Source organism: Chlamydotis macqueenii, chromosome 4 (assembly GCF_036417535.1).
Source record: "Chlamydotis macqueenii isolate bChlMac1 chromosome 4, bChlMac1.mat, whole genome shotgun sequence".
In the NCBI taxonomy this organism is placed as follows: Eukaryota; Metazoa; Chordata; class Aves; order Otidiformes; family Otididae; genus Chlamydotis; species Chlamydotis macqueenii.
In genome coordinates this window covers 78,452,457-78,476,247 of record NC_141559.1, presented here as the reverse complement: position 1 = coordinate 78,476,247, position 23,791 = coordinate 78,452,457, and the positions used below count along the sequence as shown (strand labels likewise).

The 23,791-nt window shown below is 52.2% G+C and overlaps 4 protein-coding genes across 4 annotated transcripts; 1 reads left to right on the top strand and 3 right to left on the bottom strand.

The window, feature by feature from the left end:
• Window positions 1-2,693: 2,693 nt before the first annotated feature.
• LOC104485319 (uncharacterized) lies at window positions 2,694-6,244 on the bottom strand. Its single transcript, XM_010127628.2, has one exon. The coding sequence runs from the start codon at window positions 6,143-6,145 to the stop codon at window positions 3,521-3,523; it is 2,625 nt and encodes an 874-aa protein (XP_010125930.2). The 5' UTR covers window positions 6,146-6,244; the 3' UTR covers window positions 2,694-3,520.
• LOC147601039 (protein NYNRIN-like) lies at window positions 6,152-9,467 on the bottom strand. Its single transcript, XM_086747685.1, has 3 exons — window positions 8,418-9,467; window positions 6,364-8,336; window positions 6,152-6,155 (listed from the first exon to the last, which is right to left on the bottom strand). Exons 1-3 carry the CDS (start codon window positions 9,465-9,467, stop codon window positions 6,152-6,154), a joined length of 3,027 nt encoding a protein of 1,008 aa, XP_086603811.1.
• A 399-nt stretch (window positions 9,468-9,866) lies between these two features.
• Window positions 9,867-11,564, bottom strand: LOC104485320 (uncharacterized). The gene has a single exon (XM_010127629.2). The coding sequence runs from the start codon at window positions 11,562-11,564 to the stop codon at window positions 9,867-9,869; it is 1,698 nt and encodes a 565-aa protein (XP_010125931.1).
• A 3,618-nt stretch (window positions 11,565-15,182) lies between these two features.
• Window positions 15,183-22,036, top strand: LOC104485322 (CD8 subunit beta). The gene is made up of 5 exons (XM_010127630.2): window positions 15,183-15,775; window positions 18,744-19,094; window positions 20,926-21,021; window positions 21,463-21,552; window positions 21,670-22,036. Exons 1-5 carry the CDS (start codon window positions 15,730-15,732, stop codon window positions 21,708-21,710), a joined length of 624 nt encoding a protein of 207 aa, XP_010125932.2. The 5' UTR covers window positions 15,183-15,729; the 3' UTR covers window positions 21,711-22,036.
• The last annotated feature ends 1,755 nt before the right edge of the window (window positions 22,037-23,791 follow it).

The window sequence follows — 23,791 nt, the reverse complement described above, 5'->3', positions numbered from 1 at the left end:
AGGCACTGGGTGAAGGAGGAGAGCTTTGCAAGGTCCTGCTCCGAGCAGGGAGTCTTGAAGGAAGATCTTGAGTGACAGTTACGCTCAAGAAGCAAAAAAGCTGGCGTGAAGGAAGCTGGAAAGCATCTGGTAGAGGAAGGGGATAAAATTTAAGAGGTGGGCAGGAGGGGAGAGAGAGAGAAAGAGTAGGGAAAGAAGAGCCATGGCCAAGTATTGAGTCTGAAAGACAAAGTTCACACAGGAGAATGACGTCGGTCAAAGTGCTGGTGATGGCTTTGGGGATGCAGCTCCTACAGAGAGCTCTGATGGACGGACAGAAAGCTGCCAGCCTGACCCGGCCGGAGGAGGTACAAAATGAACCTTGTCAGTCTTCAGGGCTTCAGAGGCAGAACTCCCAAAACAATTCCAAGCTCTTCTGAATATTTTAATGACAATACAGTAATGTTAACCTATTTGAGGCTGGGAAATCAAAAGACTGAGCTTTTTCTGAGCAACATGCTCAAGTACAAGCCTAGCCAGGGGAAAACCCAGGCTCAAATTCCTTCTACGTTTAGTTCAAGCCCATCTGGGATGTATAGGTTCAGGGTAGCCATTAGGTCTTCACCCCAGGACTGGCTCTGGAGCTGGCCCCATGCAGCTGTAATCTAGACTCCTCCGTGTAGCCCCTCACCTTTAGTTCGGAGGAGATGGAGACTCTGTATCCACTCACATGGAGCGAGGACCTTTTGTGTCCCTTCCACATGGCTGCAGGGTGTGTCCCAAAACTTGCAGCATCAGGAAAGGTCCATCTCAGCAGCACACCAAGCATCCAAGGGAAACAGGGTATCCCTGCAGTCCCATGAGATGTATCCAGGGATAACCAGATGCTCTGCATGGACAACCGCCTCCTTGGGTTAAATTATGTTTGGTACCTTCCCATCCTGTGTAGGTTCTTTTTAGACTCTCCAGAGGACACCAATGTTTCTGCTGTGACCACCAAGGCTTATTTTTACATCACTTGTCCCACTTGAGTCAAAATGCCACATCTGAGCCCCTAGTTTTTTGAAAGTCAGAATTGCCACCACCAGGACTAGACCAGTGAGGCCAGTGACCTGCCTGCATTGACCTTCGCCGTCCAAAGCAGATCAGTCTAGTTGGAACCGAGGAAAACGTGCGTTGCGGATGGGTTGGGGGTTTCCACAGGCCACAGCTTGCATGCTGTGTACAGACAGACTCCTCTCTGCTCCAGAGCAAAGAGGACAGGAACAAAAATACCAGGGAATAAATACCATTGTGTTACCCGTTGGCAAGCAGGCAGGTTTAAATATTTGATATTTTGAGTAATATCTTTTTTGGGGTCTACCAAAACCACTGGAAAAGCAGAAGAAGCTTCTGGCTCAAGGTCCTAGCCCCAGGCTGCACCCAAAGCAGTACTGCTACCGTGAAAACAGCCCCGCTCGGTTTGTGGTGTTAAACAAATGACACTGAAAGGGGGGGAACTTGGTAGTTTTCCAAACTTTCCAAACCTGCGTGCACGCGGGTCCGCAGAGGGCAAGCAGCTAGCAGCCATGCAGGGGCTCTGCGTGCAGCCAAAATCTGCATGTAGCCATAGGAACCCCTTTCCCCATGGCTACACCGTCGTCCCAGGGCTAATCCCTGCTGTGCCACACCGTCCCGGTGCAAGTTTGGGACTGAAAAGTGGATAGTGTGAATTTTCTGTGGTTCCTTTTACCCTTACAGGCTCCCAAAACAGGTTAGAGGGGTGAAGGCTCTGTATAAACAGGTCGTTATTCACAGGGAAATTACGGCTCGTGAAACTCCTAAGACATCAGCACCAGAAAAGTGCTTTAACCCCAGTAACCATATGTTTTCTGGGAGGCTTTTTTGGGGGGTCGAATGTAGAAGAGGGTAGAGGGGATGAGGCACTGGCCCTTTCCCAGGCGGGTGGGAGGGCTGGGGGGAGCGTTCAGCCTCCCCTCCCAAGGGTGAAGGGGGTGGTTCTGAGGGATTTCTGTGGTTTTAGGCAGTGGTTGATTTATTCACCTTTTCACGAGCTCAGTTGTGGTGTGTGCTTCTTAAGTGTCTTTATCAAGCCCGTATATTGAAGTTTTGCTTTTCTTTAAAAAAAAAAAAACTACACTGTGGTGATACGCCGTTTCTTTGCACTTCCCAGCCCGATACTTATGAAAAGTGGGGGTTTCAGGTAATTTCCTGAGCTGGCCTAGCAGTTCCCTGCTGCGTTAAAGGCCAGTTCTTTAATCTTTTTATTTCAGCCTGGATTGCAAAGGCTTTGTGTCTGTGTAAAACCCCTGCGTTCTCGCAGAGAGCAGCGCCTCTGAGACGACATCAGGCACATGGGCTGGAAAGGAGGTGGTTGATGTATTTTTTTGAAATTACCGATGTTTTTAAATTGTTTGAGGCTCCCTATGTGTTATTTTAAGGCTGCTTCTGGGTTCAGAGGTGGGGAGGTGATGCAGAATGGAGGACACAGCATGAAATTAGGGGAGCAGGTTTGTGCACCAGCTCGGAGCCCCACTCTTCAGCCCAAGGCAGAAATCTTTGTGTTTCAGTGAATATTCTGCAGACAAATACAAACAAGGGGGTTTGGCCTATAAAAGGGAAAAAATTCTTCTTCCCAGAATTTCTCTTTAGCAGTGTAGCTAAAGTTACAAGCCTGGGTAGCGAGCAGGTGGCGATTGAATAGACAATCCATCCTCTAACAGACCAATTTTATTGAGTACATGCGTAACTAGGCAAAGCAAAGCGGTGATGTCCAGGCTCTAAGAACGAGATCTCACCAATCCGTTGGCCAGACGTCCTGGGAGTCTCAGGAACCCAGAGATAGTTGCTGCAAAAGTCCATGAGGATTCAGCTCCTTTAAGTCCAAGGTGATTACAGGGTCTTTCATTGTGCTCATCTTTTATCGTCTTTCCAAGTCTTTGAGGCTGGTAACATCTCCACCATCTTCAGTGGTGCTTTTCCATACTCGGGCATTACATTCCCTCCTCTTTCCTTCCAAAGACGCTGTCCTTGGCTTGCCATGTCCCTTTCTCCTCTGCTTAAGGAGTCTTAAATCACACAAGAGCAGCTTCTTCACATTAGCATGTGGAGATGGGAGGTTCAAAGACAAGTTACTTATGCTAACTCTTGCTTTTTCATTGTGAGAGTGATCAAATACTGGAACAGGTTTGCCCAGAGAGGTTGTGGAGTCTCCATCTGTGGAGACAGTCAAGACCCAACTGGACACACTCCTGGGCAATCTGCTGTAGGTGACCCTGCTTGAGCAGGAGGTAGTCGGACTAGATCATCTCAAGAGATCCTTTCCAACCTCAACCATTCTGTGATTCAGGCCAACCGCAGGCTGCTTGACCTGCCCTCCCCTCCCAGATGGCCCTCTTATAACAGAGGAGGCCATCCCTCGCGTCAAGGTCTGGTATGGCGTGTGTCCCCACCGCTCAACGCCTACTGGGTTGCAGCCAACAGCGGAGCTAAAAGTTCTTCTTGGTGGCAAACACAGAGGCCAACCCAGTCTTGCCCTTGACTATGGTAGGAGGCGCTTGGCCAGCCCCAGCTTTTCCACCTGGTTGTCAATGTAGAGCTTCACCTGCCTTATCCTGTAACAAGCTGCTACCACGACAAAGCACATGCATATTTGCATCAGCAGTACAACTACAACGGGGTGCAGCAGCGTGTTGAAGATGCCAGTGGCTGTGGGAGACCAGCCGAAGAAAAGTTCCCACCAGTGGTGTTCTCCCACCCTCTTGATCCGTTCGATTACCTGTTTTATAACGTTGCCGTCATGATGTACAGTTATTAGGATCTTTTTGGCTTCTGCCTTAGCATTTTCTAACAGCTGCTGTAAATTTGCGTGCTCTAGCATTTCTTTTACAAGCGACAAATCCATACCGATGGGGGTGGGGGTTATACTACGATACAAGGTGTAGTTTCTGATTAGCAACTGGCTAGTAAACACGGGCGGTTTATACACAAAATCGCAGCCTCTAATACTAGCTACATTGCAAGCACACATATTTGAGTCGTTAAACACGGTTTGATTATAAACTTCGTTAATTTGCACGTATTTGCACGTCGTTCTAAAGCACACGCATCCTTTCCCTACGTACACTAACACGGTTTTGTTACTGCTCTGGGGATGGATCTCAAAATGGCACACCCCCTCTTTGGTGTCAAAGCAAACATCGCTCGCCTTAAGGGCATCATCTTCGCATATGAATCCCAGCCCCCTTTCCAAAATGCAGGCTTCCAAATCGACTGATTGCCATTTCCCATCAGACACCCTCGCCCACATGCGGTGGTCCAGGGGGTAGACCACGGACCCGTTCGTGTTAACCCCCAAGGCCACAATGGGGTAGACCTTTTCGATGCGAGCCTCTGCCACGGTCAGGACGTGAGCGATGACTGCGTTGAGGACCTGGTCATGGGTGAAGTTGACGAGCCTCCACCAGGCTTGGAGCTGCCGCTCTTTCTCTGTGGCAGCGTCCCACACAATCTTTCGGATCTCAGTGGGGAGGACGCCGTTATCACCGTCTCTCAGGATACCTGCAACGACACTCTGCACCCACATCTGGGCCTGGATGCAACTAAGAGCAAGAGAGACATTATTTTGTTCAATGCCCAGTGCTCGCAACAGCAGCTGGTGGTCTTTCTCACTTATTTGTTCCCAAGTGGGCAACACCTCTGACACAAGCCACTGCCCCATCCCAAGGCTCACCAGGGATGAATTCAAGGGATTGAGGAGGCCCTTCATGCCTGAGGTGACAGCCTCCAACTTGTTGGCCAAGACCTCAACATTCATGGTGTTGAGGACTCCCAGCCCTGCGCCTCCTCCTCCCAGCGCTGTGGCCAGCAGGTCTCTTCTGGCCCGGCTCCCCTGGATGGAGCGGCTGTGGAGCCACGCCAGCCAGCCAGTGTGGAGGGTGGACAGGAAGGGGCTACAGTGTGGTCTGACAGAAGAAATGTTAACAGTGGACAGGGACAACACCACCTTCTTCAGTGACCGGACAGGCCCGGTCAACAGCTCTTGGATGTGATTTTGCTTGACTACATAAGGGCCTATTTTGGAAACAAAAGGGTGCAAGACAGCAATGATGGTAAACTCTTTTTTAAATCCTTCGGGGCCTCCTATCCACCACTTCCCTCCAAACTCATGGGACATTTCTACACTCAGGTTTCCTCGACACCATACCTGGAGGTTTATGACCAGGTGTGGGCAGCGTCCATAATCCTGATTGTACCACGAAGCCTCCAGGCCTAATTCAGATCTATTCAGTGTTTTGCTCTCACGGAGGCAGCTTACTGGCACGACCCACTTGCGGCCGTTAGGGGCCACGATGGTCACGGTGGTGCCATCAATTTGCATCGGGTCAGTTACACTTTCTTGAGAGTAGTTAATTTCCAATTTTACTTGGCTGCCAATTTCAGCATATTGGGCTGCATGCCAGGCCAAAAAATGGCATTTTGGGATCTTAACAGCAGCAAAGGAGGGCGTGGCAGTACTAATCTTGAATTTAAAGGACAGCCCCACGCTGTTTTGGGCCCAGAGGCAGACCACAAAGACTGGCTGGACCAAAGTAAAATTGTACCAACAGTCCAATTTTTCTACAGCGCAGTTTTTTTTCTGATTCTTCTTGGATTTTACTTCAGTTAGAGAGATTTGAGTTACCCGCTGGTGAGTGGATCCATTAATTACCCTGCACCCTACCTTTATTTCTTGTCCCACCTTCCCCAGCAGCTGTGGGAGTCTGTTTGTGCTGTCCCAGCTCCACTCGTTTTCTAAGTACACCTCCGTTCCGTGCATAACCACCGTTGACAAATTTAAGCCTTTGTTCGAATTTAAACCCATGCTTCCCGTATATTTTGTGTAAGCTTGAGACCAGGGCCAATCGGTCCCAGTTTTTGTGTACCTCCTAACCCTGTGCTGGGCTGTGACCCGTGTTTCGGGGTGTCTCTCTAAGTGGGAATGACTGACTTTTTGTCTGAGATGCTGATGGGTTGACTGGGCGTGTTGAGTGCTCAGCACGATGCACATACCAGAGAGCAAAGCAAATCCTGCAACCAGAAATCTGAAAGCATTTTCCCCCCAGCGCAAGCAGGGTTGGTGATGCCACGAAGTTCGCCCTTCCCGCCGGTCACAATCGCCTTCCATTTTCCTTTATCTGCAAAACATAAGCAAGACGGGCTCTCCAGCCCCGTTAATTTCCCTTCCATGCTTTTAATTGTGAAGTATGGAGCCATTTTTCCTGCCTTTTCGCCCCCTTACTGATTTCTACCTGGTACATGGAGGGGCTGGCCTTGTTCACAACCCTAACAGGCCCCACCCATTGGGGTCCCAGCACCTGGTTCTTCTCTCTAACCCCCCGATACATTACCAGGTCCCCCATGTTCCACTCCACGGGGCGCAGCAGCGCTCCCAGCTGCTTATCCATCTTGGGGATGTTGGTCTCGTGCGCTGAGGCAAGTTGGTGGTATGTAGATGACACTGTCCTCAGTATGTCCTGGACCCACCTGTCTGTCAGGACACGGGGCTGCAGTTCGTCTGGTGGCTCCCCTCTTTGCCACCAGTGTCCCAGCAGCTTCGGTTCTCTTGCAGGAGGCAGCTTTTGGGGAGAAGGCCCATGAGATGCCATGGCCGCCCGTAATGCCAGCAGGACCAGCGGGAGCTTCTGATCCCAGTCTTTCCTTTGCTGATTTATGAGCTTCCTCAGTGCTGTCTTCAGTGGTTGGTTGGGCTCCTCCGCCAAGCCAGGCTTCTGTAAATGCCCCGTGATGTGAAGCTTTTGCTTGATGCCCAGGGCTTGGCATACCTCTTTCATGACTTCTCCAATGAAGCGTTGGCCGTGGTCCGAGTTGATCTCCTTTGGGATGCCCCACCATGAGAAGACGTGCTCTACCAGGATCTTCGCGGTTACACTAGCTGTGTTGTTTCGAGCTGGAAATGCTTCCACCCACTTGGTGAAGTCATCACTGATCACCAGGCAGTACCTGTTGCCTTGGGCTGTCTGAGGCAAAGGGCCAATAAACTCCATCTGCAACTTGCTCCACGGCCCAGAAATCCTCTGGTGGCCCAGGAGAGCTTTGGCTGTTTTGGTATCGGAATTGTTGGCCGCACATGTCAGGCAGTTGCTGACGTACCTCTCCACATCCTCTCTCATTTCAGGCCACCATCCAGCACCCTGCAGCCTCACCATGGTCTTGTCTGTCCCCAAATGCCCCTGCTCGTGAGCCAGGGCCACCAGCTCCATCCGGACAAGCTCAGGCACCACCCAGACTGGGAAGTCTGCCCCCTCCCTTCGCGCCAGGACCAGCCCCGAGATGTCCTTCCACACCTTGCACCCTTTATACTCCCTGCCCCGCGCTAACTCCCGGATGCTGGGGTCTTGCGCCTGCAAGCCCAGCAGGTCCACGCTCTCCCAATGTCTGCTGGAAGCCACTGACATGGGGCCATTCTCCGAGGGCTTGCTAGCCTTCCACATCAGCCCTTCCTTCGCTCCTTGCTTGGCTTTGGTGTCCGCCTCCTTGTTCCACTTGGCCTCCTCCGTTCCCTTCTTGTGGGCTTTCACCTTGATGATCTGGGCCGGATGCGCCCTCTGCTCCGCCAGCCTCGTGAGGTACAGCAGCTTTTTGGCATAGGTGACGGGCTTGCCGTCGGCAGACTGCATGTCCCTCTCCCTCCAAAGCGGTAGCCATTCCAGTGCCACCCGCACCACCCAACCAGAGTCCGAAAATATGGCCAGCGGCTGGTCGGCCGGTGTGTTTTCCAGGGCAGCCATCACGGCCACCAGCTCGGCAGCCTGGATGGAATGCGGCAGGCACTTTCCCTTCACCACCTCCCCGGTGCCCCGGTTGATGGCAGCGTAGCCTGTGTAGGGCACCCCTTCTTCGTGGTAGTTGGACCCATCTACGAACCACACAGCATAGCCTCTCTCCTTGGCCTCCGCCAGGCTAAGGCCGCTCTCAAACAGGGGTGCCCGCCGCAGTTTGGGCTCTGCTAGGGGACCTCCCAGCTCCTCCCCATTCCTGTCTCCACTGATTACCACCCCGTAGGTGCCAGACGAGGGCTTCCCCGCCTCCTCGGGGCCCTCCTTGTTGGCCAACGCCAATGCCCAGTTGGCCATCCTGGGGCAGCACAAGGGACCCTGGCTCCCCTTCACTGACAAGAGGTACCTCACAGGGGTGTGGGAGGTCCTCAGCAGCACCGGGTCCGACCCCACCAGGTACTCCCAGTGCTGCAAGGCCCAGGTCAAGGCTAAAACCTCCCTCTCGTAGTCGCTGAACTGCTGCTCAGCCAGCATCAGGAGGCGCGAGGCATGGGCGATGGGGAGGAGGTGGGCACCGTGCTGCTGGCCCAGGGTGGCCCGCAGCCCCCTCCCCGTGCTGGCCAGCTGCAGGACATAGGGTCTGTCCCCACGGGGACGTGCCAGCATGGGCGCTCGTGCCACGCTCTCCTTTAAGGTCTTCACTGCCTCGTCCTGCTCTGGCCCCCATTCCCAGGGGATGTCCTTCTTCAGGAGGTGGCAGAGTGGAGCAGCTTTCTCTGCATAGCCCTCGATGAACTCCTGGGATAACTTCAGGAGAGCCAGGAAGGACCTTAGGGTAGTGGCATCAGCTGGTGCCGACACCTTCTGTATTAGCTCAACCCTCTGCTTCTCCAGCAAGCGCCCTTCCTCCCTCAGGGTCACCCCCAGGTAGGAGACCTCCTTCCAGCACAGCTGGGCCTTCGTGGGACTGACCTTGAAGCCTGTCTTCTGGACAGCCTCCAGCACCTCCGCCAGCACCTCCAGGTTCTCCTCCTTTGTCCGAGTGTGGATGAGGACCTCACCGGCACGGGACAGCACGCTCTCCCGGTGGCTGAGCTTCTCCCACATCCTTGCCACGTGCGCATGGCAGATGGTGAGGGCGTTGTGGAAGCCCGGGGGGACTCTGGTGAAGGTAAATTGCCGTCCTCGAAGGGTGAAGGCAAACTTGTGCCAGGACTCAGGGTGCAAGGGGATGGCGAAGGACGGGCTGGTCAGGCTGAGCACTGAGAACCACTCGGATCCTCGGGAGATGGCCGCCATGATGTCAGAGTACTTGGCCACCATGGAGGTCCGCAGCGGGGTGACACGGTTCAGGGTGCTGAAGTCAACCGTCAGCCTCCATGTTTTCCCATCAGCTTTCCGCAGGGGCCACACTGGGGTGTTGCTGGTGCTCTGCTGCTCCACCAGCACCCCCTGCTCCAGCAAGGTTTTGACTGTGTCCCACAAGCTGTCCTCAGCCTCAGCCGGGTACCGGGGCTGTGGCTGAGGAGGGGGATCCGGCCCCTTGACTGCCACGACAGTGTCAATCTGCCCGCAGTCCAGCTTGCTCCTTGCCCAGACCTGGGGGAACTGCTCTGTGACCCGTTTCACTCGGGGCTCCCACTCAGGGTGGACCAGGAGCTCGGGGGCTTTCACTGCCATCACCCTGTGACTCGCCGGGATGACAGGCATATCGCTTTGGGGGCAGTGTAACAGCGCTTGGTTTGCTAGGTCCACCACCACCCCCATCTTTGTCAGTGCGGAGATGGCTAAAATTCCCGGCTTTCCCTTTGTTTCCATTTTCCCAAATTTTTCAGCCCCTTTGGCAGTCCCAATTTCAAAGGGGATGGGCCCTGTGAACGGCACGGAGGATTTTTGGCCGTTGGGCCCTGTCAATTCAATAATTTCACAGGTTTGGAAAAGCCTGGCTTCGCCAGGGGCAATATTCAGAATCGAATAAGAGGCACCAGTATCAATTAACATCACTTGTCCAAGCACCCCTCCTCCGATAGTTACATCAACTATCAGACGCCCCCACGCATCGGTCTTAATTGGTGCCACAAAAAGGGGCGATGCGGGTGCCTGGCAGCCCTATTGCTGAGCCTTAGACCCCGGGTCAATTGGGTTGGAGCTGCTGTGCTTTTTGGCCTCATGCAAGACCAGTTTTTCAAAGAGCTCCGAGTCTGGCAAGCCATCGATGTCCTCCTGCTTCTCGTATTTTATCAAGCGCTTCCTCAGCTCAGCCCGCCAAGAGTTGGACTTCTGAAACCTCAGCCCTTGCTGGTTCTCCTTACCCAAGCCACCCCTGCCATCAGGATCTTTACGGTTGTCTCCTTGCATTTTTCTCATCCCTGCGTTTTGGAAGGATGTGGCCGAGTTTTTCCCTTTCTTCCCCCCCAGCATGTACCCCGGGAACGCCTGCTTTTGCAGCTCAAAATTCTGGGTCAGAATCTGCTCCAGCTCCGACAGCGGCTTTCTGGCCGCATCCCCACCGGCAATCACCCGCAATGGGGGCGTCAGGCCCACCACCAGCGGCTCCTTGAATTCAGGCCTGTCAAAATCAAGGGGGGAGTCCTTTGAACCGGGCAGCCCGGTCATCTGGTAGAGCATCTTCTTACGGTTAACGTAGGCGTCCGGACGCTCCTCAGGGTTTTGCTTCTCCTGGTGGAAGAGCACTAAGGGATTGACCTCCGGGAAAAACACCTTCAACACGGCTGACTGGACATCGCCGATGTCCTGGACATTGCCCATCTGCACGTCCCCTGGTAGCGCCGCGAAATCGTCCGGTTTCATGCACTTTCTCACCACGTCTATTAGGTCACTCACCGAGTTGCCGCTCTGGCACCTGGGCAGCCGCTGGGCTCTGGACAGCCAGTTGACCGCCGTCTCCTTCGTCAACGGCCCCAGCATCTTCCCCACCGTTTTGAGCTGCTCAGGGGTAAACAAGAGCACAGCCCTATTGGTGTCTATGGCCTGGAGCGGGCCGTGGCTGACCGGCTCATCGGGGGGGCTCTTTTTAATTTTGGAGGTCTCCACCTCCCCTCCTTGCAGCTGGCACATCTCCTCCCGCAGAGGAGCATAGGGGGATGGTCTGGTGGGGCCATTGGCACCCCACACATCATCCTCGTAGTCGTAGTGGGGTGGGTGCGGGTCCAGGGAGTCCTCCCCTTCACTCTTCCCGAACCGGTTCCTCTTGCCTTGGATGGCGGCCACGATGCCCCTCGACACCCCCAGCTCTGCCTGCAGCTCCTGGATCTTGGCATGGCATACTTTGTGATCGGGGCCCGTGCCTCGGTCCCGGTGGGCGTCCTGCAGGACTGCCCGCATCGCGCTCTGCGCATCGTGGGTCTCCCCAATCCACTTGCCAACCTCCTTCTCCAGCTCCTCTGATTTCAGCTTCTCATAGCCCAGCTTGCTCTCCAGCCGGGTGATCTCCACCGCGCTCCGCAGAGAGTCCCCGCACAAACCCTGCACCTCCGCCCGCAGGTTGTCCACCTGCATTTTGAGCTCGCCGTTGGTCTGCTCCAACGACTGCACGTTCTCAAGAGCCTCCTTCAACAATTTGGACAACTCCCTGCCCACCATCAACAAACCCTGCAAAGCCGCTCGCTTCTTGCACTTGTTTGTGGGTTTGGGCTTTTTGGCCTCCTCCGACCAGCTCTCCCACTGCTGGCACAGCTGGTGGTATGCCTCCGGGCCCTGAAAGGCCCCTGGGGACCAAATTGGGGGGAGACACTTCTGGAGCACAAACTGCTCCAGTTTCCAATTGCTAACGATGTCACTCATCATAGTGAGGGGGACGAGATCTAAGACGGCTTCGTCTCAGGGCAGAGCTACCATAACACCAGCGCCACTGACCCACCCGCAGAAGAAGGCTGCGACCCCAGAAGGCAGCTGCAACCCCCTCACCCACTCCTCCGAAAAGCTCCCCTGGGAAACGCCGAACCCGGTAGCAAGGGAAGGGGAAGGTGGGGACAGGTGGCCACGGACAAGCGGGCGGCTCCCGCGACCCACCGGCTCCCGAGGAGGGGAGGGGGAAGGGAAGGGGTGCAGGAATGGGTGAAGCGAAGCAGAGGGGTAGTAGGATCCCGATAATAAGATCTCACCAATCCTTGGATGGATGTCCTGGCAGTCCCGGGGATCTGGAGACAGTTGCTGCAGAGCTCTGGTGGATTGGGCACCTCTAAGGTCAAGGTGGCCACAGGGTCTCACCCCGGTGGCTTTTTATAGCCACGGCAGGTCGTTGTTTGGGGCTGACAAAGCCTCTGTTTACATCCTCAGTGGCTTTTCCACCTGCAGGTGCTGCATCCCTCCCCCTGTCTTCCCAAGGACGCTTTTTTTGTCTTTCCTTATCCTCTTCCACACTGATTAGGAAGGCTGAAATCACACGGGAGCAGCTGCTCTGCCCCTTATCTGTTCTGGGAAGAGGCCAGGATTAGCCACCCCCAGCTCACACTAACTTCTACTTGCACCAAGTGCCCTGAAGAGGGAGAGCTGGAGCCTGTCCCCTCAGCATCCATCCTCCCAAATACCCCCGATGGCCCCCTCACTTGCCGCGCACCCCGTTAGCAGCTGGCTTTTGGGGGGGAGGTTGCACATGGGGCTCACATTTGACACAATTTGTAGTTTAGATCTATTTTGGCTTCTGGACTTCAAAAGCAGCATTTTTTTCCGTGCCACAAACCATCCGGCCGTACACTGGCACATCCCTAGGGGTACCCCACGATGCGTCAGGAGCCTCGACTGTGACATGGCATCAGCTGAACCACAGCTGGAAATCTGCAAAGGCAGAGGCACCCCCTCCAGCCCCAGCCTCACCCTACAAACCAATCAACATCTTCCCTCTGAGCAGTTTAGAAAAGAAAACTTGACCCACTCGTATTTCTTTTTTCTGCTTTTAAACAAAGAAAAAGGCAGCACTCATCTTTCTCAGGGATAATGCTCTCGTTTACATCTCTGCGTTTCCCCCAGATGAAATAGTCGAGAAGTTGCATGCTTTCCTGGAATCAGATAATATAAAAAAAAAAATTAAAAGCAAAAAATATTCTCCTGTGGTTGCTTGAGTCCCGGGGATTTTCCATCCAGCAGCTCATTATCCCCAAAAGGCCCTTTTTTTCCGGGTACTGTGTTGAACCAAGCTCAAGGTTGAGCAGCCCCCACCCCCCGATCCCCAAATTCAACCCTTGTAACCCCGAAAGCACAGAGGGGATGGATTTCTCCTTATTTTTATGGCAACTGTTCCTCCAGCCTGGCATTTGCAGCCCACCTGCAAATACCTCTGCTGCAGCACGGGCGTTGAGCAGGGATGAAACCCCAGCCAGGTCCTGCTTCTTGTCTGTAGACCCCTTTCTTCTACCCCGATGCTTTGCTCGAACCCTCTCAAAGGCAAACACTTTACTGCTGTAAGGAACCTATCACAGGGAGAAAAGGAAGAGTCAAAAACGTAACAAAGCTCGTGAAAGCCCAGGGAATTAGGTGAGGGGCGCAGGACATAGGCTGAGAAGAAGACGACTGGGATGGGCAAGAAGGAGACCCACAGGGCGAGTGTTGAGATGGGGCAGGGAGGTGGCTGGGCTGGGCACTGGGGTGGTCATCTTTAATTTTCAGAAAAGAATAAATTCCCCCTAGAAAATGTGCAGCTGAATAACACAAATACACCAAAATTCAGCATTTCCCCCCCAATCTTGCCCCGGCTGTCAGCCAAACACTCGTGATGAGGAGCCGCTGTGCCCCAGCAAGGTCACCAGCAGATCTTGCTTGTGCTAACAAATCAGTCCAACCTACACGCTTTTTTCCTCCCCTATTTTCTTCCCAGGACAGCAGTCCCAAACAACGTGGGGCTGTTATAAACAGCAGCTGCTCTCCTGCACGTTCCCACCGTGCTTTTGTTTGTGTTGGCGATGAGCTGCCAGGCAAAAGGCATCCCACCTCCAAAATATTTTCACGTAGGAGAAACACCCGCTCCTGAGAACTGCTTGGCCGCCGGTAAATAGATGAACTGCGTATAAACAGCAGCTTCAAAAAAAAAAAAAAAATCTCTGTTCCAGCACACACACTATGCTTTTACATTGCAAATATTCTTTTTTTATTTCCATAGGAGACATCCTATAGGTTAAAGCGCTGCAGGGAAACAGCTCTAAAGCTGCGATAGTGGCCTGGGGGATACCCCCAAGGCAAAAATATCTGCTTAGACCGCCCAGTTTCACTCCCCTTGCAGCAGTATTCAGTGCCCGGTGTCACATTCCCTATGCCCAAGGTGGTAACGGTGACAAAAGCCACCTTTGAAAGCACTTTGGTCCTGGCCAGGAGGTCAGAAGATGCTCCAGGTGACAGCAGCAGTGAGAAAAGGTGGACGCAGCCGTTGCAGCGTCCAGGGATGTCGAACTCACCTCGCCGACGTCACCATGGTGGTATTTCTCATATTAAACAAATGTCCCCCAAAAAAGAGGTGCCTACACCCCGTTCTGGGGAGGTCCCTGTTTGTCAGTAATGTGAAATAAAAGGGGAAAGGTGAGCAGGAGGTAACGAGGGGGAAAGCAAGGATTGCTGCACCCCACATCAGCGGCTCGGCTCTGAAAACAAGCACATAAAAACACTGAAATGAGCTTGAAAGCATAGAAATTAGTTTCTCCTGCCAGGAAAGGGTTAAGAAGCGATGCAGCCCACCCTAAATTTTATCAGTCGAGCCCTTGGTGGCAAGGTTTTTGGTGGTTAGCAACCCACTTCGAGCAGGAAATTATTTTAAGCAGAAACGGGGAGGGGATGTGCTGCAGCAGCATGGAAAAATCTGGTGCAAAACGCACCAAAAAATTGCACTGCACGAGGTGCAAAATCATTTTCCCTCTTCATCCGCCAACTCAAACCCCATGGGAGGTTTTGGGGTGCCCTCCCATGAGACCCCCCCCAGGGAAATCCCCCCTCACCAGGGAGCCTGCCCTGGGGAGATGCTGAGGCTTTGCAAGGACCACGAGTATCTGCCCAAGCAGGGCATGAAAGAAAACTGAACCTCGCTTGGCAACCAAGAGGGCAGTGAATAAATAAATTTTTGGGTTTTTTTTTCCAAACATGGAAATATTGAAGGCTGCTGACAGCGGCTCACCCCTGTGATTTCACATCGCATACTTCACTCTCCAAGTCCTAAACCTCAAGTTCTTCAAATCTCTCCCTCTCGAAGCCATTTCAAAGCCACTCTGATATTTTATCTATCGTTTACATCTTTCTGCAAACGAGCCAGGCAGCGTTGCAGCTACCAAAGCAGCGAGGTGGGGAGCCTCAGCAGAATTTCCTTATTTTTGTGGTTTTTCAGCCGCTAAATTTGTTTCGGGTTTCTTGCTCTTGGCTTCAACGTTTTCTGTGATGCCTCACGCCTCTGCTTTATGGCAAGATAGTCTGGCGTTCAACATTTTCCAGGTCTGGAGAAAAACACCTTTCGCTGAAGATTCTGCTGAAGGAAACAACCCCACAGCTCAAATTGCCTCTTCTCCGTATTTTGAATGCGGTTTGACTTCAACAGAGGAGAAACCAGACAAAATTCATGCTTTCCTGCTTTTATTTTTAATGCCAAGCTCAACATTTGTCATTTTTTAATTGCATGGAGCTAGATTAAAAGAAGGAGGAAAAGCTAGGTGATGAAATATGAAGAGATCGTAATTAGAAATCAATGAGTTTTCAATTTTTTTCTTCCTAAAGGGGATTTCAGTGGAAAAAGGTGCTGGAGAAGCGCGTGGGGCTGCCGCCCTGATGCACACCTGGTCTGGGGGCTCAGTGCAGAAGAAGCTGCCGGGCTGAGGCTCCGGCGCTGCCGCAGCAGATGCTGTTTGGCAGCTGTCGGTGAGACATCTGCGCCGAGACGGGGAAGGACCTCCTGGGGCAAAGCCAGCCCTACCGCCAAGACGTGACTGTGCATGGAAAGTGGGAGCTTGCACAAAACCCCTCCATCGCTGACTCCACCACGATGGCCCAACCGTGGCTTTACCTCTGCATCTGCCTCCAGATCCCAGGTAAGAGGGACACGTCTCTTAAGGGTTGAGGGCACCTAAAATCATGCTGGAGCCTCTCCTCCACCCCTCTCCAGCACATGGGATGCATTACACAGTGTCTGTTTGATGGAAGTTTGAACATACAGACATAGTATGGATCTACAGGATATTTTTTCCTATCACCGCATCATTTTGGACAATGCCCTTAGTAACATGCTTTAGCTTTTGGTCAGCCCTGAAGTGGGCAGTTGGACTAGATCATCGTTGTCGGTCCCTTCCAACTGAAATAGTCTATCCCGTATTCTATTCTAGTCTATTTGACAGTTGGACTTGATGATCGTGGAGGTCTTTTCCAACCTTAAAGATTCTATGATTCTCCTCTTCTCTTCTCTTCTCTTCTCTTCTCTTCTCTTCTCTTCTCTTCTCTTCTCTTCTCTTCTCTTCTCTTCTCTTCTCTTCTCTTCTCTTCTCTTCTCTTCTCTTCTCTTCTCTTCTCTTCTCTTCTCTTCTTCTCTCTCTTCTCTTCTCTTCTCTGTGCAGACGGCCTGTGTGAAGCTGCTGATGGAGAAGTTAAAGTAGCTCCTATCTCTGCTGCCTGTGTGATACAAAGACGATAAACATCCCATCAAATCTATCCCAGGACTGAATGTTTCCCAAGGGCCACAGTCATAAAACCATGCTGCCTTCTGCTTATGGCAGTTCAAGAAAGTCTGGACCAAATACATACAGTCAATGTCGTGGCAAAGTGGTAGAATTATGCTTTACAGGACAAATTGTAGCATCAGCTCTTAGGTGGAAAGTGTTGAGAGGTTGAAACACCCATTAAACATATATATTAGGGTGGCAGCTCAAGTTGGTGCCCCAAGATGTTGCCCAGCCGGGGTCCACAGGTGCCCAGCATCCTCACTGGAGGCTGTTAGGACTGCAGGGGGTTTTGTTCGCATCATGTGATGGTCATCTAGCCGCGGCATAACACAGCCAATCTGACAGCAAACAGCCTGAGGCACTTATTGACATCTGAATACAGGTAGTAATATCCGATAGATCTATACTGTGGGGTCCCTGCTCCCTCCATAAATTGGAGTGTGCTCCACATGTGCAAAGGGAACAGCGGCCATTTTTGAGGTGCTGCAGCCTGGTCTGACCAAGCACATGGAAACAAACCTGTCCCAGCCCGATTCTCTGTGGTCCCATGTGAGAATGGGCACTTCAGGACATGGTTTAGTGGACATGGTGGTGTTAGGTTGATGGTTGGACTTCATGATCTTGGAGGTCTTTTTCCAACCTTAAAGATTCTATGATTCTACGAAAGGGAACAGGGAGGTTTTGGGGGATGAAGGTGCGGCAGAAGATGAGCTTTTCTGCTCCGGCCTCATCCCAGCTCACCTCACTGGAGCTTGACCTCTGTCTCAGAGTGGAGCTGAGTGTTTTCCAGGATTCCTTCCCATCCCTTCTAATTCATCTAATATCTCTCCAACAACTCGAGCAAAGTTGGGGGCTTAAGTTTCCCATGCCCAGCAGAGCCAGATCTCAGGGCGGCCAAAGGGACCCTGAAGACACCACGCCCCACGGCCGCACACATTTCATCCCCTAAAAAAACCACACAGATGTTTGCCAGAGCAAAGTTTGGGAGGATTGCACTCCAAAACCTGAAAATGATGTACTTTAGTAATAAGGACACGTTTATATTGCTGCAGTGCCACAGGATGGGGTGAAATGCCGCGGCTGCTGTGCAACACCTGAATTTCAGCATTGCAATATTAAGGCTGAAGCCAGCTCATTTCTGCAGCATGCCAGCAGCGATGGGGTCATTGTCATGGGACAGAGGAGAGCTCTGGACCTGTCTCAGTCACGAGAGCCCTCTCCTCTTCTTGTCCCCATCGGCGACATGGGCCACACTGGGGCCATGGGGTCTTGTGGTCGTGCAAACCTGTTCCCACAACACTGGGTTTGCAGGGCTGCAGGAGACTCTTTGCAACAACTATTGTAAGCAGCTTTGGGATTTTGAAGGAATAAGACATTTTAAGGTTAAAAAAGTGAAAAAAAAAAGTGTTTTGTTGAGCTTTTTGCATGGCTGTAAAACACGGCTGGGAAACAGACGGGGGAAGCGAGAGCATCCTTATCTTCAGACGGCTGTTTTTCACTTGGTCTCGGAGTATCTGCAGCTTTGTAGGTCTGTTTGCTGAACAGAAAAGATCACGAGTCACCTGTTGTCCTTTTCACAAGGACACATCCTTGCTCACACGCAGATACCGCTCACATCTGCCCCGGGCCAAACACGACTCAGATAATTTCCGCAGGAGCTGCAAAGACCAAACACAGCAATGCCGTGTCAAAAAGAAGCTTTCAAGCCCACCGCTATTCCTCACTCCCTCTCGTTCCCTAGGTCTGAAAATTCATACAAAAATAATGTCATCTGAAAACTAATATCAAATTGACTCATTTTGAGATGTTTTGCAGGGGGTTTTTTTGTCTTTTTCTGCATCTGAGATCTGATCTGAAGTCCATTGGTGTTGCTTCTGATAGAACATAAAATCTGGCAAATAAATTAAGAAGCTTGAAATAAATCTGTTGAAAGAGAGGTGAAGCCTCTCCAAAAGATGAAAGAGAAAAGGAGGGCAAGAGAGGGGCATCCACGGAAGCAGGCAGGGATGTCCTTCCCTGCACATACAGCCCTGACGACATCCTCTAAATCATCCCTCCATCCCTCTCCCTGCCACTGAGCCTCCTCCCTAGATACGTGTTTATGGGGAAAAAATCTGGCTGTCTAACTAGGCTTGACCAAAAAATAGCTGGGGAACCCAAAAAGGCCTCGGAGGGAACATGGGTGAGGTTCCTGATAAAGATGCTCTTGTTGCTCGTGTGAGCCCCTGGTCTGTGACTGCATGATCTTATTAAGCCCACAAAAAAAAAATAAATCGATACTTAGCATGGAAGAAAAGTCATGAAAATAAAATAATAACTATGTGTTTCTCTCTTTTTTCCTTAGGTTTCTGTACAAATCTGTTTTTATCCCAGACTCCAGTGCATATTTTAGCCAAAACTAACAATAAAACAGAAATCCTCTGTGAGCTGAAGAAAGAGCAAACTGGGGTGTACTGGTACCGCTGGAGCCAGGACAGGCAAAATTTCGAGTTCTTGGTATTTTCCAACCCGTTGGGCAAAGTCGTGTATGGTGCAAACATCAACCAGGACAAGTTTAGTGTCCATGAGCAGAGATCCCGCGCCTTCTGCAGCCTGCACATCAGCCACCTCCACGCCTCGGACAACGGCATCTATTACTGCTCCGTCTTCGAGTCCTCCCGGCTCCTCGTGGGCAGCGGGGTACGGCTCAGTGTGGGTAAGCATCACCCCTGGGGCTCCAAAACGTGCTACCAGCAGGCTGTAATGAGGTCCCCTAGGCAAGAGGTGATGAGTGTTTGTAGACCCTTACCAATTTTGAGATGCAAGACTGGGGCTCTGGGGTTTTTGTGAAGAGACCTATGAGACTGGCTAAGTCAGAAAATACAGAAAATAGCTGTATTTTATGTCAGCTGCATGTGACAGTCCTTTTGCCACCAGTAGTTGCTTCGCTGTGGTGATGCCTTGAGCGCCGTGTTGGTACTAGTGTTTTAGGGAAGGTGCTCAGCCTCCATATTGGCATGCCCTATGTTTTTTTTTTGTCCCCGTTATAGTTTGGAGGAGAGGCTGGATATGTGCCCTGCTCAGCTCCCGAGTCCTCCCACACCCCGGTTCTCCATTACCCTTCCTCCAAGTGACAAGAGCAGCAGAGGACATCACCCCTCTCATCGCTGGGGCGGGTCCAACTGCAGGTTTCAAGCCTTTCCTTCACATGAAGGATTGAATTGGGGTTTATTCCTCAAAGCTCACAACCCACCATCACTGGGGAGCTCCAACAAGAAATCAGAGCTGCCTGCGGGTGGCTTTGCAGACCCTGGGTCTTACAACAGCTCTTTTCAGCCCCTTTTCCCCTTGGCCACGGAGCAGAAGGTGATGATGTAGAAAAACGAATGTGTTTGAAGTAGGATTCAGCCCTTTCTTTGCAGACTTTTAGGGAGATAAGTAATTTATTTAACCAAGATGCAGCTACGGCTGCTGGCTCTAAGTCATCCCCATTGTCCCAACCTTTGGGTTTGGTTTTTTTTTTTTTTTTTTTTGGCAAATACGCCCTACACCTTGAGCTGGCACCTTGAGAAATCACTTTTGGATTCTTGCCGGCTTGAAGAAAAGCTGTTTGAAGATAAAGGAGAACTGGTTTTTATCAACTGGGCACATATCTATGTGCAAAGCAAAGCATGAAAAACAAGGCTGAAATTTAGCAGCATGACCAAGGACACATTTAAAACTAAACAGCAGCAGGTGCTACGGGAGGATTCAGGCCTTGCTGGATATTTTATTTTTTTTCCTTTAGTACACAAGATAAAACAAATTGTCTTTAAGTTTCTTTTCTTTAAGCCCTTTATCATGTAAAGGAGAAGTTGCCCAGGTAAATCCCAGGCACCTGATATCTCATCTTTCCGTGTAAAAGAACGGTGGTTTCCAGAGGAATTTCAGTCCTGGATAGAAGCAGAAAAAAACAGCTTTGAGTCACTCAAAAATCTGAATAAGTGGAGTTTGAGCAGTCAGATGTACAGCTATTTAATAATATTACTGGGTTGTTTTCCTGAACAACTTTACAGAGAGATGAATGTGCTCCATTGTAATTCAGATACAGCAGAATAAATCCTGCCCTCATTTTATCAGAAAAAAAAAAAAAGAAGCAAATTTTGAGCAAAGATTAGAGCAATCTGAATGCAGCAAAGATCCAGGTATCCCTTAAAACCTCACAGTGCTTCGGAAATCTCCTGCTACCTGTGATTTCATGCAACACTGCTGAGGTGGACCCTGGCAGTAAGTGTGGCTTGGGGAAGATTCCTTTTCCCCTTCCTTAACTTCCTGCCCTTGTCTGCCTGCGGCATTGCTTCAGTAACACCTTCACAAGCTCTTGGTAGCTTCTGTGGCCACCGAGAGGTTCAGGTCAAGCTCCCGGCCCCTCCGGCTGGCCCAGCCCTTTGTGGAGGTCCCTGGATGGGGCTAGCTTTAAAAGTCAAAACTTCCAGCCCTTCTTGCCTGCTCTTTGAGACCTCCACTGCACTCGGTGCCATATTGACCATCCTCTTCTTATCCACCAGTTGATGTTTTGCCTCTGCCGCCTAAGACCACTCGGGCACCGCTCTCCAAAAAGCCTGTGCAGTGCGTAACCAAAAGCGAAGATGCCAGTAAGAAAGGTACAGCACCAGCTTGGCTTGCAAAACAGTTTTGCCAGCCTCCTGGGGGGTCTCCTGGGGGGGTCTCCAGCTGGAGTTTGTCCTGGAAGGGGGGCAACCACAACGTGATGCTGCAGGGTTGGGCATCTGGGTCCACCTAGACCCACCACTCTGGATGGAGCTGATGTCTGCCTTCAGGAGCGATCCCCTGGGATATACAAGGGCTTAGGAGCCAGCATTTATTGCCATTTAGCTCTGCCTAAGCTCTAGTGTCCGTTGGGCGTGCAACCCCAATATGTCAGGGTGACGGTCATGTCCTCCACCCCTCCTGAGGACCTGCCTTGCTCGTCTCCCCTCCCCACCCCATGCTTCATCCCCCAAAGCTGCCAGGGCAGGATGATGCTGGGTGCTGAGCTGTGGGTGGGGGGGCATCTTGACGCCATGTCCCTTCCTGCTCCCCAGATGCCTGCAGCCCCCTGGTCTGGGTCCCTCTGGCCGCCAGTGTCCTGATCCTCCTGCTGAGCCTGATCCCCACCACCTACCGACTCCACCGTAAGCATTCCACCAGCCCCGGGGGATGATGAGGGGTGTCAGGCCCCAGGACAGCCCGGGAGCGGGATGGGGAGCTAGGAGGAGGTCCCGGGGCTGACAAACACCATCTCTCCCCAGGTCTGCGGCGGAGGCTGTGGCTTCGCGTCCACAGGCAGTAAATCCCACCAGCTTCCTCTACCTTGGGCAGGCAGGGAGAAGCCACAGACCCTCCCCTGCGTGGTGCTGAGCCCTGCCTGGATGTGACCCAGGACAGAGGTTACAGGAGACAGACGTGGGCTTGCACTGCAAGACAGACATTTCTTCCCTGCGACGGACCACGACTTCAACATTTTTCCTTGACGCAACAGCTGGTAATCGGACCGGGCCGGATCCTGCAGCGTGCTGAGCATTTCTTAAAGGGCACTGAGCAGGAATGCCGCGGCTGGCTCTGCGTCGCGGCTGGTGTACCAGGGGGATTCAGATGGGCTGAAACGATGCTCTGAGAGCTTCTTGCCTCTCCTTTCTGCCCATGGGACATCGCAAAGGTGCTTTTTGTTTGCTGGTTGGTAGGACTTCGCTAACAACCACTCTGAGAGCAACCAGCAGACAGCAGGGGCAGGTCGCCATGCAGTTTGTAAAGACCCTGCACAGGCAGGTTCGTTGGAAATAGCGAATATATCGCTCATCTGTTTTTGTTCTACAGGCTGATGTCTCCTGGCTGCGCTCAGTGTGGGACGTGGCCGTGCAGAAAGCTCTCGGGGGAACAGGTCTGGGAGGACATCTTCTCCCACAAGAGATTGCAAACAGCCGAGGGTGGGAGAAGAAAGCCAGACAAAGCGGCCTATCCAAGGCCAAACACCTGGCACAGCCTGAAGGCCAGCGCCGCCTCGGAGAGCAAAGCAGGGCAGCCGCGGCCTGGCCCCGAGCCCAGCAGCAGCGGTGAGAATCGCTCTGAGCAATGTCTGTACGTGCCAAGGCCTGAGCGACGGCAGTGTATGCTGAGCCCCGAAGCACGCTGAGCCCCGAAGTGCGCTGAGCCCCGAGTGATGCCCCAAGCGTGCAGAGCCCTGAGCGATGCCCGGAGCAGGGCGGGTCTCCCCAGGAGTGTTAACACGGCTCACCCACTGCCCGGAGCCACAAGGCTGGTGTGGGGCTGGAAATTTGGCTCCTTGCTGAGCACAGGCAGCGGGTGCTCCCTGCATCCCCAGCCCCGCGTGTATGAGCTGCAGGGATCCCAGGGGAAGGTGGCCCAGACACCTTCTGTCCCCAGCATGGGTGGGAAGGCCAGCAGCTGTTTTTGCTGCGGGGGAAGCAGCAGGGATCTCCTGTCCTGTACATGGCGGGTGTCCTTACAGCTGCCCAGAAGCCAAGGGCTGATGTGGCTCCAGAGTGCCCAGGGCCGGGGCAAACGCAGGCGTGGGAAGAGCTTGCGTGGGTGTGAAGCATCGCGGTGGCACAGCAGCATCCCGCTGGCCTTACCCTCCCTCCCCACACTTGCGGGGGGAGCCCAATGCTCCTCTCCCACGGGAAGACGAGCAGCCTCGGGGATAACTCTGCCCACTCCACTCCTCCTCCCTGCATCCCCACACTCAGGCCATCCTCACGGTGTCCTTGCTGAAACCTCCTGGGATGGCACCATCTTGCCTTGAAAGACTTCAGCCACCGCATTATCCCCATCAAAGGATGGGGATTTACCCCTCGGCTCTTTGCCTGCTGGTGAATAGCTGTAACAGGCAGCAAAAAATTTGCTCCACTCCTGAATTCCCCAATTTGGTTTTGTTGTTCCTTTGTAAACTGAAAAAAAAAAGAAAAAAAAAAAACTAAAAAAAACCCAACCTCAACATCATCTGTGTGCAATGAAAGCAAGAGAAGACAGCAACAGTCAAGGATGCTACATGTCCTGTTGAAACACAGGTTTGGGCAGTTTAGCAATGGAAACAATGAAAAAATTGTTGTAATTCCTATAATAATCAATAGGGTGTTTTAAGGGAATAAACCATGGAGAGTTTTTAGCAGTAGGTTTCACAACTGCGAAAGCCAGTGGAAAAAAAGAAATCAACTCCCATTTCATAGACTTTTTTTTTTCACAGAGTATATATAAGAACGAACCAGAAGCACTAATAAAAAGATGCTTTTATGTCTGAGAAAATTCGCCTGGTCCCCTGATATCTGCAACTTCTTTTGTTTTCTTTCTTACTGCATCCCTGTGCTGAGAGCACGATGACGATACCAGCCAAGGGTCAGGTTTTTCCATCACAAA